Genomic DNA, 20123 nt, shown 5'->3' on the forward strand with positions numbered 1-20123 from the left:
ATTATAATATCTTTCTTACTAAAATGCTTATTTACCATTATTTATTTCAATATTTAACTATCATTAGTATTAATTTTGATAGTTTTAATTATACTAAAAGATAAATCAATATAATTATATATTAATTTATTAACTGTATTATCTCAAAAGGGAAAACCTCAAAAGAGGTGAGTGTAGTCTGCATCAACTGTTAAAGAGTTCATTGTTTGGCTTTTGATACCCTCCTTCTATTTGATTTCGTTGTTGTCTTCCTGAAAAGCTTACTCTTCACTGCCGGCGAATGATTATGCAGTGCATTTTTTATCTGCAAGAGACGGAACAAAATCTCAAAGGTTTTTCTTTCTTCATTTCAAAAAAAAAAAAAACTCTCTGTAATTTTACTTTCTTCCTTCAATTTTATTCTGTGTTCGAGTGTTACTTACCAGAAAGAGAAAAAAAAAAAAAAAAAAACTCTGTATTCCTTTTTGATTTCAGAGATCTTTGTTATCTTCTCCAGTACAGCTCTATTAGAACTCATTATCAGAATAATATTCTGTTGTGTGTTCTGTTTTCATTTTACAAAGCTCCCTTTCTTGGTTTCTATTTCTGTTATAGTACAAAGCTCCCTTTCTTGGTTTCCCATTATATTACAATATAATTCTCCATATTCAACCCTGCTTGTCAAAAAAAAAAAAAAAAAAATTTGTTTTCCCTTTTGATTTTGTCAAGTGTCATCGAAGTGTTTCTTTCCTGTCTTCATATCCTCTGCAAAATAGTATTACTCTCTTTGTTCTGTTTTGATTTGCAAAGCTCAGTTTCCTCATTTCCATTTTGATTGTAGTAGAAATCCCTTTTTGTTGTGTTCTAGTCTTTTACATTTTAAGTTTTCACTATCCTCAGAAGAAAAACGTGCGAGAAATGGTCGTGAACTTTGTTCTTCCTGTAGTAATGAAGATTGGAGAATATCTGGTTGCCCCAGTTGGCCGCCAGTTTGGTTATTTGATTTTCTATGACAGAAAAATTAAGAATCTGGAGAAGCAGGTCCAAAAGCTGGAAGATAAAAGATTTAGAGTACAAAAATCAGTTGAAGAAGCAGAGACAAAGAGAGAAACTATCGCACCAGATGTCCAGCGGTGGTTGAAAACAGTGAACGAACTCAACGAAGAGGCTAAGAAATTCCTCGAGGATGAAATGAAGGCAAACAAAGGGTGTCTGAATGGGTGGTGTCCAAATTTGAAGTCACGCTACTCCTTGAGCAGAAAAGCTACAAAGAAAACTCAAAGTGTGGAAGAGCTACGTGGAGAAGGAGATTTCTCTAGAGTGTCCTATCCTGCAGTTGCACCTACTGTGGGGACAACATTTGCATTCACTAGAGGTTTTAAGGGGTTTGAATCTAGAAGATTGATTATGAATGGAGTTATGGAGGCACTGACAGATGATAGTATCTATGTGATTGGGATATGCGGGATGGGAGGGGTTGGTAAAACAACTATGGTGGAAGAAGTTGCCAAGAAAGCGGAAGAAAAGAAGATGTTTCATAAAATCGTGATGGTAGTAGTGTCCCAAAACCCAGATTTGATTAATATTCAAGGTGAGATAGCCAAAATATTGGGTTTTGAATTACCTGGGGGAAACAATTTATTTGCCAGAGCAGGGGAACTAGGATCAAGAATATTGAAGGCAGGAAGAATCCTTGTAATATTGGATGATGTTTGGGAGAGACTGGAATTGAATAAAATAGGAATTCCATTTGGAGATAATCACAAGGGTTGCAAAATTGTGATGACTTCAAGAAGTGAAGATGTATGCAACGGCATGGACACACAGAAGAATTTTGAAGTTGGTGTCTTACATGAAGAAGAAGCATGGAATCTCTTCAAGGAGATGGCTGGAATTTCTGACGAAGGTACAAGTCACTCAACTAATTTACAATTGACGCAGATGGCAGTTGCGAAGGAATGTGGAGGTCTGCCCATTGCTATTGTTATAGTTGGGAGGGCACTCAAAGGTAAAGGCAAGCCTTCATGGGATTCTGCTCTTGAACAATTACGGAAGTCTATAGTTAATAACATCAAGGGAGTGTATGACAAGGTGCTTAAATCTTTGGAGTTGAGTTACAATTTCTTAGAAAGTAAGGAAGCCAAGAAATGCTTTTTGCTATGTTCTTTATATCCAGAAGATTTTGCTATTCCAATTGAAGATCTCGTTAGATATGCAATTGGGATAGAGTTGTTTGAGCGCATTGATAGTGTGCACCAAGCAAGAAATAGAGTATATTCTGTAGTTGATGACTTGAAAAAATGCTATCTATTGATGGAAAGTGGACGAGTAGATTATATCAAAATGCATGATGTCGTACGTGATGTGGCTATATCAATTGCATCTAGGGAGGAGCATTCGATTGTCGTGAGATGTGATGAAGTATTGAAAGAATGGCCCAAGAAAGACCGACTCGAAAAAAATGCTATAATTTCATTAAAAGTTGATGGTATGCATCGGCTTCCTGGTAATTTAGAATTTCCAAATCTCCATCTTCTAAAGCTAGATTGCAATGCTGGATTACCACCAATTTCATTATTAGATGATCTCAACAAAGGAATGGAGGAAGTCAAAGTACAAGAGACCCAAGATAGTTTTTACCAAGGAATGAAAGAACTTAAAGTGCTAGCTTTATCCGGCTCATTGACGACATCACTTCGATGCTTGACCAACCTCCGAACCTTGTCACTTTTTCGTTGCCGACTTATTGGTGATGATATCTCTGATATCGGAGCATTAGAGAATCTGGAAATTTTGAGGTTTGGCTGGTCTTATATCAAGGAATTTCCAAAAGAAATAATAGGTCACCTTGCTCACGTGAAGGTACTTGATTTGTTGGGAAGTGTGGTGAAAAGGATTTACCCAGGGGTTTTGGCAAGCTTATCAAAGCTAGAAGAGCTGTATGTTGGGTCTATCTTTCGAAATTGGTGTAAAGATGAAAAAAGAAAAGAAGGTGCTAAAGCAATAATCGATGAGCTAGCGTCCTTGTCCAATCTGGTGGCTTTGGATATTGCTCTAACAAACATTTCCTTCTGGCCGAGAGGTTTGGTCATTGAGAGGTTAAAAAAGTTCAATATACGTGTTGGCATTCCCATTCGCTATCCCAGTCACATTCGCTCTTACATGCGTAAGAATTTTCGTTTCTCTTCGTTATCAAATCAGTTGCAGCTTGGAGTTGAAAACATGAGTGACATTGTTGAAACGAGGCTTAATTTTCTGTTGAAGAGCACTGAAATTCTGACTTTAAACTCAAGTGTAAAAGGTTTGAAAATTCTCTGTGATTTGGTTGGCGAAGATGGTTTTGAATGCTTAACGAATTTGTCACTAGCTGAGTTGTGTGATTTGGAATACCTCATCAATACAGCAGATGGGGTTCCACAGAGTGTTTTCCCTGTGTTAGAGGGTCTATATCTATTTAATCTGGATAATTTCAAAGGGATTACTAGTCATGAATGGCGACTACCGAACAAGGCTTTCAGTGCATTGAAAGTGTTGAGGATGGAATCCTTGCCTGAACTGACAAATTTGTGGAAGGGTCCCACCCAGCTTGTATGGCTCGGCAACCTGACGTCTGTAAAAGTGCGGGGTTGTCATAAACTGGAAAGTATGTTCTCACTTTCCATAGCTAGAGATCTAGTGCAACTGCAGGACCTTCAAATAGATGATTGCCATGTGATGGAAGAAATTGTTTCGAGTGGCGGAGGAGAGCATGAAATAGCAGCAATAGCAACAGCAAATTTGTGGAAGGGTCCCACCCAGCTTGTATGGCTCGGCAACCTGACGTCTGTAAAAGTGCGGGGTTGTCATAAACTGGAAAGTATGTTCTCACTTTCCATAGCTGGAGGTCTAGTGCAACTGCAGGACCTTATGATATTAAATTGTCTTATGATGGAAGAAATTGTTTCGAGTGAAGGAGGAGAGCATGAAATAGCAGCAATAGCAACAGATAAAATCGAGTTTCCTAAACTAAAGATATTGGATCTTCAAAGACTTCAAAGTTTTATTGGTATCTGCAAAGCTATGAATGCAATTGAGCTGCCACAACTGAGTTCCTTGACACTCTGGAAAATGCCAAAGCTGAAGCGTCTCTGTCCTGCTTCAGATTCAGAGAGTAATTGTGATCCCATCATTCAACCCCTCTTCAACAACAAGGTGTGCTTTTCTTATTTAAGAGCTTAATTAATTGCTAATTTGTGAACCACTTTTCATTTTTTTTACTATTACATCTCTATTTGAGTTTTAAATTTTTTCATATTCAATCGTCTGCGTCACTTTTTTAAATCGTTTGCGTCACTTTTATGCCATATTCAATATAAATTGTGTGTTTACATACATATTTGTATTTATATATCTTTATTCATACCAAATAAAAATAAATAAAATTTATCAACAGAATTACTATGCATAAAATTCATACAAAATGATGTGATAATTGTATTTTTACAATCTTGAACCACAATGGCGGGCTTTGCATTGAAGTGAGAGGATCATATAAGGCCATGTTCTGTATGGAAAATTCTATTTTAAAAAACAAAAAATTAGCTTGATCGGACACTAAGGGCTTGCTTGGTTTGTTTTTTAGAAAAATTTTTGGGAAAAATTCTCTACAAACAAATTTTTAAGAGTAATCAAACCAAACAAATTTTTTCAAAAAAAATCTCAAAATTTTGTATGATTACCTACTTTCCAAAATCACTCTCTCTCTCATACACATCAAATCAATCACTTTTTTTAAAACTCTCTTCCCAAAATAATTTTTCAAAACCATTTCTAAAAAAAAGAAAACCAAACAAATTTTCGTACTGTTTATCTCAAAAATTACTCTACAAACACAAACCAAAAGTGTCACTGGATCCGATTACATTTGTATAAAAAATAATTAACAAATAGTATAACTTTCAAATGTAGTCAATCAAATTTTTTTAGACAAATGAGATCTAAATAACTAAATTTTTGGTATGAATGATCTTTTAAGAAAGTCATACAAAATGAATGGTTCGGATCTCTACAACAAATGAAAAGTGCAGTTTGCATCACAACTACAACAAATGAATAGTTTGGATCACTATTCATGTCAAAAAATTACATTCACTTTGTATATTTAGTAATGTGACATTCTATTAAAATATCTAAATCAACTCTCTCTTAATTATTCTCTAATTATCAACCAATCATCTTATTGACAAATTATTAAATTAAAAAAATGAATTTATAATGTAGATTTATATATTATTTTTTTAATATTTATATTGTAATAAATCATTGAGGTGGAGCCCACCCCATAGAGCAAAAAGTTGAGAAAATTCATCATTCCTTTTTTTGTCAACCCACCAAGCTCAACAACTCCATAATAAGGAGGAAGAAATAAATCAATTATCATAAAAGCATCAAATTGCTCTCTATAAAATTGAGTTCGAAATTTTACACCATGAAAAGTGTTACATAATTACTAAGTCAATTTTTTTGCTGATCAATTTAAAAATGGTATATTTGAGTAGTTTCAATTTTAAAATATTTACTCAAAATATCTTTTTAACTTTGGTAAACTAACTAATCGTTCATTCATTTTCTCTGGATCATAAATGAATAAATAGAGATTTAATTAAACATTATAAATTTAATGTAAATTGGGTTTTAATTTATTTTGTTCTAATAATAACTTGAGATATTAAACCTTATAAAATAATAAGAGGAAACACTATGGAGCACACTCTTTAAAGGGTGTGCATTATATGCATCTTATAACTAAAAAGAAAAATGATATAATTTCATATTTTATGAGTTATAACTAAAAAAAAAAAAATCATAACTAAACCCAACATAAGACATAACTAAAATAATATCATAACTTAAAAAAAAAATTGATTAAAACCGAAAATGACATAACTAAGGGTGTATATGATACACCCTTTTAAAGGTGGTGTATATTAGAATTTTCCAATAAATGAAGTGTAAATTGGGTTATGTAGGCTACAATTAAGTTAGCATCTACCCAATTTTTTAGTTAATCACTATATATATAGTCAATGTAATTATATAAGAAAAGATTTAGGGCAAATTATATTTGTAGTTTTTGTATTTTAGTCTTTTTGACATTTTAGTTCTTATAATTTTAATTAGCTCAATTTAGGGCCAGTCAACAGTTGCCTCGGCCTCCAAATTTTGATAAAATTTAGGGCTCACAATTAGAAATAAGTATCATGTGGTTTCATTTTAAATTTATGTCATAATTACTTCAATACTAATTTAATCTATTTATTTTTTTATTTTATTGTATCAGGTCATTTTTGGTTTGTGTCTATTTAATGTTTCATGTTAAAACTTTCACTCTTAGTTAAAAGTACCAAGTGTATGGAGAATTTTTTTTTTTTTTTTTTTTTTTTTTTGCAAGTTAAAATTTTATGAAACTAATCTCCACTAAATAAAATTATTCATAAAATATTTGATTTCAACTCAATTATATTTCCTTATTTAAAAAAAAAATATAACATATAATTATTATATATTTTTTTAATAGAATGACTCTATATGTAACAAACAATTCATATCTTAAATGAAAAAAATTATAACATATAATTATATATATTAATAGAATGAATCTAAAATATGTAACAAAAAATACATATCTTAAATGGGGAAAAAAAAATAAAATCATATTAGTTTAACTTTTTAATTCAACTAATCTAAGTTCACAATCAAAACTGAAAGGTCATACTAAGATGATCTAAATAAGTGCACTTTTTGACTTTTTATGAAATATGGGTTATGTATGAGTTGGGTTTGAAGTGATGTGGTAGAGAGGTGATGTGGCTTAAATAAGATGATGTGACTTAAATAGGATAGTGACTTTTTGACTTTTTTAGGTTATGACAAACAAGGCCTAAATTATGAATGCTTATTAGTTCTATATTTAAAAAGGGTTTGGCTTCCCTCCCATCCGTGATCGGATTGGAGGGTACTGTTGGGTTCATGGGGGCTGACTACGGGTCTCGTTTCGATAATCTGAACCGTTCAATATGTAGAACTCATCGAGTATTATATGTTTGTAAAAAAATCACGTTGATCGGATATCGATAGCTATCTCATTGGATCAGATTTATGTCAACCGTTTATTTTTTCACCAGAATTTTTTTATATACAAAACTGATTTGATCACGTAGCTATCGATATCCGATCAACGTGATTTTTTGCAGTATATAGTACTCGACAAGTTCTACACATTGCATGATTCAGATTATTAAAACGGGACCCGTGGTAGGCCTCCATGGGCCCAACAGCACCCTCCAATTAGATCACAAACTGGAGAGAAGCCAGACCCATTTAAAAATACAATAAAAGTACTATTTGATTAATACTTTTCCGTAATTGTTTAAATTTTATTTTGTATTATAAGTTTAATATTTTTTTCTTTTGTTGTAATCTAGATTTGTTAAATCATAAAGCAGTTAGACTATATATATATATATTTTTGTTATTGTAATGATTCTTCATATCTTGAAATAAATAAATAAATGTTAGTGGTGTTAGTTATAACTCATTAGTGTGATGTTTCTTATGACTTGGTTATACACATTCTCATATTGATTATGACATTGTTTTGGCTATGATTCAAAATGTGTTTAGTTATGATTTTTTTTTTTTTTTAGTTATGATTGAGAAATAATAAGTTATGACATTTGTGGTAATCAACCCCACAAATGTCATACCTTGCAAATAGTTTACACTTTTGAGGGTGTATACAATAGTATGACGTGCACCTTCTGAAACGATATATGTATGATATGCAATTATTGTGTGATTCATATTGTGTCGCATTATAAAAAGTGACTTGTTAAACCGGTCATCCAACATGTTACATGAAAGAATCATAAATTTTTCCAAATATCATAACAATTACAATGAATAAGACACTATCAATCATACTAATACGATAATGACTCATAACAAATATAATTAGTTCTAAAAAATTATCATAACATTTTTTTTTATTATGATTCACCATAACAAATCATAACTTTTACTAATAAATCATAACCATAACATGTTGATTATAACTTTTTCTCCAAAATCATAACAATATTCACGAAATATCACCACTATGAAAATTTCAAACACAATTGTGTAATCAATTGTATAACATATAACACAAATATCATGACACTGTCCTAACTTTTGTCATTATAGCACAAGTAATTGTTTATTCAATTGGCATGAAAGAATGAATGGAAAATCATAATTGATGGCAAAATCGGTTGGGCCGAAAGACCACAATTGATCGTACAATCCATTAGTAGCCATTGTAAATGAAAGGTGGATTGAACAATTACAATTGAATGTACAATCGATTGATATGGGTTTATATTATTGTTATTTAAACGATTGTACCATTCATTAGAGTAAGAGAGATTCAATGACCACAATTGATTGTGAGTTTTTGGAGAGAGAGTCTTCAGTAAAGAAAATTATAACCGGTTGAGAAGGTCCTCAATTTTTTTAATTAAATTATTTAATGGTTCAAATTAAACTTCTTGATATCTATTGGTTAAAAAGTAAGGTGCACATGATGTGCACATTTTGATGATGTACACACCCTAACAGTTCCCATGAATTTATAACAAAAAATATCAATCAATATGTATGACAAAGGTCAATCTAAACAATTCTGAAGATTAATCTAATGACGCTAATGACTTGCTAAACAAAAGTTAACACCTACAATTCTTAAAATAGAGACTTGAACTAACTGTTCAATGGGACTTCAGGGATTGTACGAATTCAATATGGGATTTTCTATTGAAAAACCCTACTTGGCTTCGTTTGGGAAGCCAAAAGCCAGGTTTTTTTGGCTATTTTAGTTACAAAAAATAAAATAGACCTTTTAGTCCAGTAAGATAAAACATCACATCCAACTTATAATCATTACATTTTTCTCTCACAAAAAAGTTAAAAAAGCTAAAAAAGCAAAAAGTCCTTCCCAAACTAGACTTTTCAGTCCCAGGCTAAAATAGCCAAAAAAGCAAAAAAGCCAAAAGCCAAGGCCAACCTACTTCCCATACGAACCCTTACAAAATCTGAATTTGATAAAGCTTTTTACAATGTTCTTAAAATTATTATTATGAATTAAGGCTAATCCATATAGATTTGAAAAACATTGATAAACAAAACTATAGGTTAATACACTTTTAATTTTTAAGGTAAATCAACTTTGTGCCCCTGAAGTATTACCAATTCATTTTTTGGCCCTAAACTTTATTTCCCAATTTACTCCTTACACCAGTGAATTTTTTTAGTGTGGTGTCTTTGGAAGATTCTACTTTTTAATTCAAATTAAAATTAAAAATAAAAATTATTGATAATGAAAATGCATGTTACATAATTTTGAAATCATTAAAGAAAAATGGTAAATTTAATATAATATAGGACAAATTACGACGGTAATCTCTGTATTTTACTCCTTGTGTCATTTTAGTTTATGTATTTTCAATTGGTTCGATTTTGATTCTGAATTTATGATTTTGTTTAAATTAATTATTATTCTTAGCATTTTTTTTTAATGGAAAACACACACATAAGTGTCATGTGCCATATTTTAAATTGAAATAAAATTTAAAATTAAGGATCAAAATTGAGCCAATTGAAAGTGTAGGGATTAAAATGACCCAAGGGATAAAATATAGGGACCGCCGGTGTAATTTGCATTATAATATATTTTCAAGAAGAATTTTATTATATACACCTCATACCATATGCACCCTTAGTTATGGCATTTTCTTATTTGGTTATGACCAGTTTTCTTCTTTAGTTATGACATTATTTTGAGATTTTGGTTATGAATTTTTTTTTTTATTTTTAATTACGACTCAGAAAGTATGAAATTATATCATTTTCTTCTATTGTTATAAAGTGCATATGGTATACACCCCTCAAAGGTTGTGTGTCGTAGCCTTTTCCTATTTTCAAAGTTAACATAAATTAGAAGAGACGTGTGAAATAAGTTTATAGTCAAATTTATAGATATACACATAGATATAAGAAATAAATAATAAGAAAAAAATTTGGTAAGAATGAGATTGTAGTAAAAGCAGATCATAGTGCTAATAGAATCGGAATTATAATGTGATTCTATACGATTTTGTAACTATAATTATAGTCACTTCAAGATCTTAGGCTTCTTTTGAAAATTGTCAAAAAAGTCAGGTTATTGACATATTTGGGTTATATCATTTTTTAAACTTTTTCATGTCTTTTCGTAATAAATAAAAAAGTTAATTTTTTTTGCACTTGTCAAAACAACCCTTAATAAATTTAAGATTTTACTGTGATTTGAATCATTTAACCCAACTAAAATTGTAAAATCATAAGATCTTACCATCTAAATTAAGATTCTGATAATCATGAAAAAAATCCTTGTACCTCATTTATCTACTGATTGATTCGATGCCCCATCACCTTGAATTTAATGTGTATTTTTATGTTTGGAAAATTTATGAATCTATGGTGTATTAAGATTCTGATGGATTAAGAATCTAGATTGAGGCCCTATTTGGAAAGTTGAATTTAGGTTAAAATAGTTAATAAAGATAAAATAGACTAAAATAGTCAATAAGATAAAATGTCACATTCGAACCATAATCATTTCATTTTTTTTTTCACAACTATCAACTCAATAATTACAAAAAAAAAAAAAAATAGCCAATTATTTTTCTAAACATAACCTTTTTAGACAGGCTAAAATAGTAAAAAAGTCAACTAAAATAACCTATTCCCAAATGGGGCCTAAGATTCTCAGTATGCCAAAAATAAATTTAATGTGTATTTTTATATTTGGAAAATTCAAGAATCTAAAAAAATGGGTTAGGTTTGTTAGGTCAATGATCTAAAAATGTATTGCAACAGATTTGTAAGAACTGTTTACATTTAATTATTCAAATATGAAGTATATTAATTTGAAAACTAAATGGATTATGTTTAATGGAATCAAATTTGTATTGCTTAGTTATGTTCGTAACACCATGTGAATGAACTCATAGGATAAATTGGCTACCATTGAAGAATTGACCATCTGTGGCATGGAGAATCTGATGGAAATTTGGCCTGGGGAACTTGAAGCTAAACTAAGAGAGATGACAGTTCAATGTTGTCATGGGCTCTCAAATATTCTTTTTCCATCCAATTCAATTAAGGGCATGCAAAATTTTGAAGTACTTGAAGTGACGGACTGTCGATCTATTGGAGTAGCCTTTGACCTTGAAGGACTTGTTTGGGAAGACAGCATATCAGATATGGCACTCCCTTCATTAAAAAAGGTGAGATTAAGCCATCTACGAAAGTTGACACATATTTGGAAGGACAATTCACCAGGAATTCAAGGCTTTCAGAATCTAAGATCCTTAATAGTAAATGATTGTGATAATTTGAGAAATCTATTCTCATACTCTCTAACCAAACTTCTTGTAAAACTACAAGAAATAAAGGTAACTGAATGTGGTATGATGGAGTCAATCATTGGAAATGAACCAAATGCAGATGATGCAGTGATAACAAATATGATCATGTTCCCTCAACTGAGTAGTCTCAAACTCACTGATTTGCCAAATCTCTGTAGTTTTTGCTTTGAGGCTTGTACGTTTGAGGGATCGTTGTTGAAAACAATAGAAGTAATCAACTGTCCCAAAATGAAGATACTCCCATCAGTATTTCAGCGCAAGCTAGACCAACAAAAGGCAGACTTTTCAACCTCATCTCAACACCATCTCTTGGATGGAAAGGTACGTTAATGAACTTTAAAATATAGCATTCACCGTTAATTAATTATCAATTCTTACAAAGAAAAATTTGTGAAAAATGTGTGTTTTTAAAATAGGCTAACCATTTTTTTGGGGTGTGTCAAACATGACAAATTGAATAGGTTACAATTATGAGATAATTTTTTTTTGTTTGGAAGATTTACACGAAAGACCTTACAAAATAAACAGTCTGGATATTTCGATAATTTAAATTGTTTATTTTGTAAATTTTGTGCATAAATTATCAAAAACAAATCATATTGATATGATAATCATAATAATGTAATTGTCATATTTGTGTTCATAAAAATGAAAAACCTTCCAATTTTGTGAATCCATTTTTTGAAGTCAACGATCATAAAATCATATTGTTTTAATTATCGAATCAATATTATTAGTTTATTTATTTTGTACGATGATCCATACATAAAGACTTTTATAAGGGAAAAAAAAAAATGATGTAAATTACCAAAGTGGACTTGTGATAAAGGTGCCCAGCCCCACCACTCTTTCAAATTTTTTAGCAAAGATTTATTAGGATGACAAATTTGTAAACATCAATTCTTGGAGTTCTCTACTTTACTGATGAACAATAAATGGGCAAATAGATGGACACGTGGACAAATTGACAAATATGTGAATAAATAGATAGATAGGTAAGAGTTATATGATATTTCAAAATGTTGTTATTTTTGTGGATTAAAAAAATATATAATTTGAGACAATTGCTCCCAAAATTTTAATTTAAAATTTAAATGATTGACCCGAGTTTTATTTATTAAACTAATATATTGATAATATATGAGATGATAAATTGTCTTAATTCCACACCATGATTTGATCATAATTTTGATTGACCCGAGTATTGTTTATTAAACTAATATATTGATAATATACGAGATGATAAATTGTGTTAATTCCACACCATGATTTGATCGTGATTCCCAATTGATTTGAACGGTTTAAGATGTCCAATTAGTCAATCAATACCCATTCAATCTAATTTTGTTCATATTTAATTGGTGCATAATAATAGGATTTATTATTTTGCGTGAGATCATTACACGCAAATTCATTTTCATGCTATGCAGTCCTTAATTTGTTTTAATTTTGTTTAATGTATAAAATGTGTCCTATGGTATTTCTGTCAAACGCGGTTTGCCGTAGTCATTAGAATTATGGCTCGTTGAGAAGATTATACTTGTAAAAAATTAAATTGATTTGAATACTATAGACACATTAGTCGATTACATTTATCTTCAAAATAATAAACATTCTATCATAAAAAATATAATTATTGTCCATTTCTATATACAAATGTGATATAACCACGTAATTATAGTTGTCCAAATTAACAATTTGATTTTTTTGTAAGGATGGTATTCTAACATGTTCTTAGATATGAACGGCACATATAATTGAGGTGGCCCCGTGGTGGGCCCACAAAAACCCAACAACATCTTCAGTTAATTTTGCCAACTAAAGGAAAACGTTACCCTAATTTAATAAATTATTAAGGATTTTTAAGTGTCTTTAGTCTTACTGATTTATCCTTACTCAAATTCTCCATTCTCCATTCAATGTTCATAATATATATATACATATTTTTTTTAAATTTTCTGTAGTCCATAATTTTATATTGTTACTTGTGATAATGTGACAATATCACTTTTTGAATGTTATTTCTTAATGAGTTTTTGAATGTTATTTCTTAATGAGTGGAGCTTTCTTTAGAAATAAATAAATAAATGATAAGCTATATAAGCCTTAACTATGATATTTAAAAAATAAAAATAATTTACAAATAAAATTTAGTTATATGTATATATATATAACTTATAAAAAATTTGGTGGCCGGAACATTTTACAGTTATGAACTACCACAAGATGGATGCTTTTTTGTTTGAAATAAAAAGACTATGAAATGTCATATTATTTGTATAAAATTTTTTATAATTATTTTATTTTGTTTTATTTTATTTTTATGTAACATTATCGTAAAAAAATGTAGAGTATTCAAAAAAAGAAACCTAAAACCTTTCCTTAGGTGGCTTTATATTAAAGAGGTGAGGGTGGTAGTTGTGATAAAGTGGTGGCAGTGTTAGGATAGCATTGATAGGTGATAGGTGGGTGGTGGTGGCAATGAGTGCTGATGGTAGTAGAGTGCTGGGGGGTGGTGGTGGTGTTAAGATTTTAGTATGAGAAATGTTTTTAATTTTATAAAATAGAAAATCTTTTTTACACAAATTAATTCATTTTTCGATGTCTTTCACACAAATTAAGTCACTTTTTGTAATGCTTGTCATTCTTGTATTTTGATTCCTGAGTAATTTTGGTTCCTATAATTTTAATTGGTTCGATTTTGATTATAAATTTATGATTTTGTCTCAATTTAAACCAATTGATTACAATTATTATCAGTTTTTAATAAAAAAATGCGCACATAAATAACATGTGTCATACTTTTAGGTTCACAACTATGAACTTGCTCAACTCAATAAGTTAATCTCGATCAATTTAGTAATCATTTTATGTAAAAATAAAAAATAATAAAAAACACTAAAGGTGTTATTAATTTGACTATATTGACATAAAATCTAAAATTAAATATCAAAATTGAACCAATTAAAACTATAAGAATTAAAATGGCACAAAAGGCAAAATTTAGATGGTAATTGTTAACAAATGTTAGGGGAGAGAGTTGGATGTGTCAAATTTAATTAGAAAAGGCTATCTCCCTATTTAATTTTTGGCTCGATGCACTGCTTACAACAGTTTTTTTATTTTATAATATTAATTGATTTTGCATTAAGTTTACCCCACTGTCAATTGTTGTTCATGATCAAATGAAAGTTGTTGATATAACATCTAAATTTCAATCAAAATTTTATTTTATCCTCAAATTATCTCCAAAATATCTATTACACCCCTGAATAAAATGAAATTTTGGGTAAAATAATTATGTCACTAACACTAACACAGTTAAGTTTAATGGTCTTGCAGTTTATTTTCAGTAGTTGGTCTCTGTACGAATTTGGAAAACTTACTATCACAGACATAAATGGATCAATAGAGATGTGGCACAACCAACTTGAAGTTGACCGCCTTGACAAAGTGGCATTCATGTTGGTCCAACGTTGCGGGAAATTATCAAATGTGATCTCATCGAACTTAATACAGAGACTACGAAATCTACAACGGCTGAAGGTATGGTGGTGTGATTCACTGGAAACAATATTTGACCTCCAAGGGTCGGTACGCGCTGGTACTACTGGTGTGGAATCAATCATTTGGCTAAGAGATTTGAAATTGATGTATTTGCCCAAGTTGATGCATATATGGAAGAATGTTTCCCAACAAACTCATTGTTTCAAATTTCTAAAATCCCTAGAAGTGGAGAGGTGTGACAACTTGAGATATCTATTCACAATTTCCATGGTCAACGTCCTTGAGTGTCTAAATTATCTAAGAATTGGAAATTGCGAGAAAGTAGAAAAGATTGTCACCAGAGAAGTAGAAAAAGAAGAAGTATGGGGCAAAATCAAAATTTTGAATGTGGAACTTGAAAATCTTCCAAGTCTCGTGTGTATTGGAATTTCAGAATCCCAAATTCATATCTCCCAGTTGCGTGTAGATTTCTGCCCCAAGTATCGAGGTAACCAATTATACTTCCACACAAATATGCTTCTTTCATTCTCGTTGTTTTCAAAAAAATAAAACTTTCTCAAGAAAGCAACTTCACTACCCCATATATATATTTGCCACATCGACATCCCAAAATGGGAGTGGTTTAAGGAAAAAGATTCTCTAGCATTTTCCTCATTCGTTCATCATTTAATAGTTTATCCAAAAGCCACAGCTAGTAATAATGATTAATTGTTGAATTGTTTGATGAAGAAAGTGCGCGAGAGAATTCGAATACACAATTTAGCTGTTGTCATCCATGGTTTGTTTACATCCAGTCGTACTTGTTGGCTTCATTCAACATAAAACATGTGATGATTGAAGCTAACACCTCCAGAGACCACTCTCATTTTGTTTGTCCTACTTGCTCAAGAAAGTGACTTCACTGCACTGTACTTGCCACATGGTTATCTAAAATAATAATAGGATAAGAGATAATTTTGTTTTTCATTTTAATCCCTTAAGTTTCAATTTTGACATTTTAGTTCTCAAAATTGTCAATTTGAGTCAATTTAGTTCTAGGTGTGACGTTCTTCTACGTTGATGACAAGATTATAGATAAAACATAATTTTGATTCTTAAAGTATACGTTTTTTGTCATTTTAGTTTCTTAAATTTTAAATTTTGTCATTTTGGTCTTCAAAATTATCAATATGAGTTGATTTCGTCCTAGTTTAAATTGACGACTTTGAGGATCAAAATGACAAAATTTAAAATTTGAAGGACTAAAATAACAAAGAGACACATACTTTAGGAACCAAAACTATCTTTTACCCAAGCATAAAATATTTTTTCTGTTATCAATGTAAATAGACGTTAGAGAACTAAATTGACTCAAATTGATAACTACGGACTAAAGTGATAAAATTAAAACTTGAGGGATTAAAATGATAGAATGCATACTTTAAGGACTAAATCTATCTTTTATCCATAATAATAATAAGAAGAAGAAGAAGAAGAAAAACAGAGACAAATAAATTGGTCCTATATGCATTTGTGAATATAAATCTCATTATTTTGTTTCTAGGAATGATAAAAAGAGATAAGAAATAAAATTACATACAGCATTGCTCTAATAATAATAATAAGATCTCCAAAAGTACTTATCCTTAATAAACTGTGTGCATGTTTTTAATCTTAAGATTTGAGATATAATTTTTGTCTCCAACAATTTGTATGTTTCAGATATTAATAGTGTATCCTCCAGATTTTGAGCATTGTCTATACACTAATTTCTTAACAACGTCACAACGTGATTGTCTCTAATATAGTATTGGTTAGCAATAGATTAATTCATTAACTTATGCTTTGTTTGGATATTTTGAAACGAAAAGTTTAAAAAATAAAAATTAACCTGTATTACATTCCTATTATTCTCACATTTTTTTTTTCTTTTCAAATCTTTGCTCAAATTCGTGATCTAAAAGCAGATCATGATTTTGGGTAGGGATTTAAAAAGAAAAAGAAAAAAAAGTGAGTGAAATATGAATGAAAATATAAGTTAAATTTTTTTTTTTCTCTATTTTCACTTACCTGTTCTATTTTCTCTCTGTCCAAATTTATTAGTCAAACATAATGCAATCTTTTCTTTTTTTTTTAAGCCAATAGGTAAAAGGCAAATTACAAATTACAAATCTATCTACCTATCAATACGATTATATAAGCAAGCATACTGTGTGGTGATTGATGCTCAAAGTCTCAATCTATTTAATGCTAGGGATCATGAGATCATGAAAAATTCTCTATCTTTGGATCACACATGCAATAAAACACCACACACTAATCAAAAGATGAAATATCTTCATGATGTATTTCATGATATTTTTTTCATGATACCTAATATTATTCATTTTTAAAAAGTTGAGTCCTTAGATAATTTTTTTTTTTTTTTTTTTTTTCTTGTAAGTCATAAGTGACAATTTCAATAACTTAATAATTGAGTGATCTTTAATAAATGATATTCGAAAGGAGAGGTGGTGTTGACAATAATGATGTATCAAGTTGATAGCTATATTTTTAGTTTTAGTAATTATTTGATACTTGCCATATGCAGGTTTTGATGTGGAAGGGGAGTAATATTTACCATTTGCTGCGGTGCATCGCCAATCTCTTTACAGAAAAGGTATGCATTATTGCTACACACACAAATAATAATAATAATAATAATAATAATAATAATAATAATAATAATAATAATAATAATAATAAAGTAAAAGCAAAAAAATTATTACACCAAATGCCTCTTCATCTTGTTGATAAATATACTGTGAGTATATCTGTTTATGCTCATATCCTTTAATTTTTAGTGTATATATTATATTTCGTTTGAGGCATTCCAAATAATATTTTCTTGGGTAAATTATATTAATAATCCTTGTATGTAGGTTCTTGTGTCATTTTAGTCTCTATAATTTCAACTAATTTGATTTTTATCCAGAATTTATGATTTTGTCTTAATTTGGTCCAATTGATTATAATTGATAGCATATCTTTTAATGAAAAATGTGCAAATGAAAGGCATGTGTCTAGCTTTTAGGGTGAAATTGTAAACTAGATTAACCTAGTAAGTTAACATCAACGAACTCAATGATAATTCTCCTTTTAAAAAAACCCTAATGACGTAACCAAATTGACCAAAAAAAAAAAAATTAAAGATAAAAATTGAGCCAATTAAAAGTGTATCTAAAATGACGCAAAAGATAGAATGTAGAGACTATTAGTATAATTCACCCTATTTTATTTTCAAAATCTAAACACTCTGCTAAACTATTTCATTGTGTGAAGTAAAGAGTTGTATTTTTTGTTCTTTGGTTGTTTATAGAATTCGTTTGTGTGAATTAGAGAAATAGTTTTTTTAATTTATCAGCAAAGAAAAAAAATTGTATTAAAGAGAGAAATTTCCTCTACAGTCTATCCAATTCTCCTAAAATTGCTTGGGGGATCTTGAACAAGGATAAATTAGTAGACTGTTAGGTTGGCCAAAGTTTAGACAGAATTCATCAATTTTTATTTTCATATAGTACAATTTTCATGTTACTATATACAGAATTCATTTCATTGGCCAGGTACGTTCAAAATAAATTGATCTTATAGTAAATACATGAGTTTAATATTATTCTCTAACGTAGGTTTATCTTGTTCAACTTTATTTTGATGATTTAATTATCACAAATAATTCTTTAACCAATATGTCTCTACTAGTTATTTCTTTCTTTCTTCCCCAACATCCTACCATCACCACCACAACCACTACCACTACAGCACACCTTGACTATTATTAACCCATTATTTCAAAGTTCTAACTAAATATTGGAGAATATTTTCTATGTATTACATTTTGTAAAACAAAAAAAAAAATTTCACATTGCACCCATTAGACACAAGCACATTGAATGTAATAGCTTTTAGCTAGTCTTTAATGTCTTTCATTTTCAAAATTTGATTGCAGGTGCTTTATTGGGTATGCTTATCTTGATAAAGAAGTTGGAGAAATAGATATTGGCCCTATTTATGAAGAAACCAAGGCTACAAGGTGTTCTTATATATGAAGAATTGTTTAGTTGTTAGGATTACATTTGATCTATTGTTGGGTTTGTATAAATTACGTGTCATCTCATTGGTCGGGTTGATTGTGCTGGCATAGCTTTCTCTGTTGTGGTATAACTGGATTGACTTTATCATAAACCATGTAATAATTTGTGTGTGAATTTGATAAGTGTGCTTTGTGTCACAGTTTGTAACTGTGACCTTAAGTTCTTAGTCTCAGTTTTTATAATAAAAAAAGCGTGATGTGAGTGTGACTATTTGTCTGTAAAAGATCTTGCTTTTTATGAGAAAGCGTGATTGTTTATTGGGTGCAAATGAAAATCTGTGGGTGCAAGCGTGATTGATAATATTTTTCCCCAATTCCTAGCTGCATATATAGTTTCCCTCATAGCATGTCATCTTCAAACTCTATCTAAAATTAATATTAGAAGAAATGGAGCAACAAAGAAAAGGAGGATGGATTCCGGCTGTAAATCAGTGGAAAGGTGGAAGAGGGAAAGGCATGGAAGCATCGCATGGTCTTTTCTCTGTTTTTGTGGATCATATACCATCAAAAATGGATGCTAAATCATTATTCAAGTTCTTCTCAAAATTTGGCATAGTTAAGGATGTTTTCATTCCTTCCAAAAGACGAGTAGTGTCACATTCAAGGTTCGGATTTGTGAGGTTCGATTGTAATGTAGCAACTGATATAGCCATTCAAAAAGCCAACGGTCTTCTGGTGGATGACAAAGTTCTAGAAGTCAAAGCTGCAACTCTTGATAGAAGAAAGAGGGAGGAGCATAACAGGCGAAATCCAGAAGTTATGAAACAGTAGTTCATCCGGAGATCTTTTGAAGCAAGCAGATCCAGAGGACATGCTCCATTTACTGGCCAAAGATCCTTTGCTGATGTTGTGCAAGGGGTGAATATGAACACCTCTATCAAAGTCACTGAAGAGGGCAACGGTTGGCTCTATGAAAGTGCCTTTATCTGTCTGAATACAGAACACTCCATTCATAGCGTTCGTGAAGCACTGAAGGAGAAAGGTCTGGAGCATATTTTGGTTCGAAAAGGGTGTGGAAGGGATGTAATATTAACTTTTAACAC

The 20123-nt window shown here is 30.4% G+C and overlaps 1 protein-coding gene across 2 annotated transcripts; it reads left to right on the top strand.

The window, feature by feature from the left end:
• Positions 1-151: 151 nt before the first annotated feature.
• LOC114261960 (disease resistance protein At4g27190) lies at positions 152-19349 on the top strand. 2 transcript variants are annotated; one of them, XM_082891020.1, is made up of 5 exons: positions 152-4170; positions 11049-11786; positions 14808-15459; positions 17542-17610; positions 18937-19349. In XM_082891020.1, the coding sequence occupies exons 1-4, from the start codon at positions 898-900 to the stop codon at positions 17562-17564; spliced, it is 4686 nt and encodes a 1561-aa protein (XP_082747146.1). In that variant the 5' UTR covers positions 152-897; the 3' UTR covers positions 17565-17610; positions 18937-19349. The 2 variants fall into 2 exon arrangements, with proteins under 2 accessions (XP_082747146.1, XP_082747147.1); XM_082891021.1 differs by having other exon boundaries at positions 14808-15011.
• The last annotated feature ends 774 nt before the right edge of the window (positions 19350-20123 follow it).

The sequence above is a fragment of the Camellia sinensis genome, chromosome 10 (assembly GCF_055761805.1).
Source record: "Camellia sinensis isolate YWXY chromosome 10, ASM5576180v1, whole genome shotgun sequence".
In the NCBI taxonomy this organism is placed as follows: Eukaryota; Viridiplantae; Streptophyta; class Magnoliopsida; order Ericales; family Theaceae; genus Camellia; species Camellia sinensis.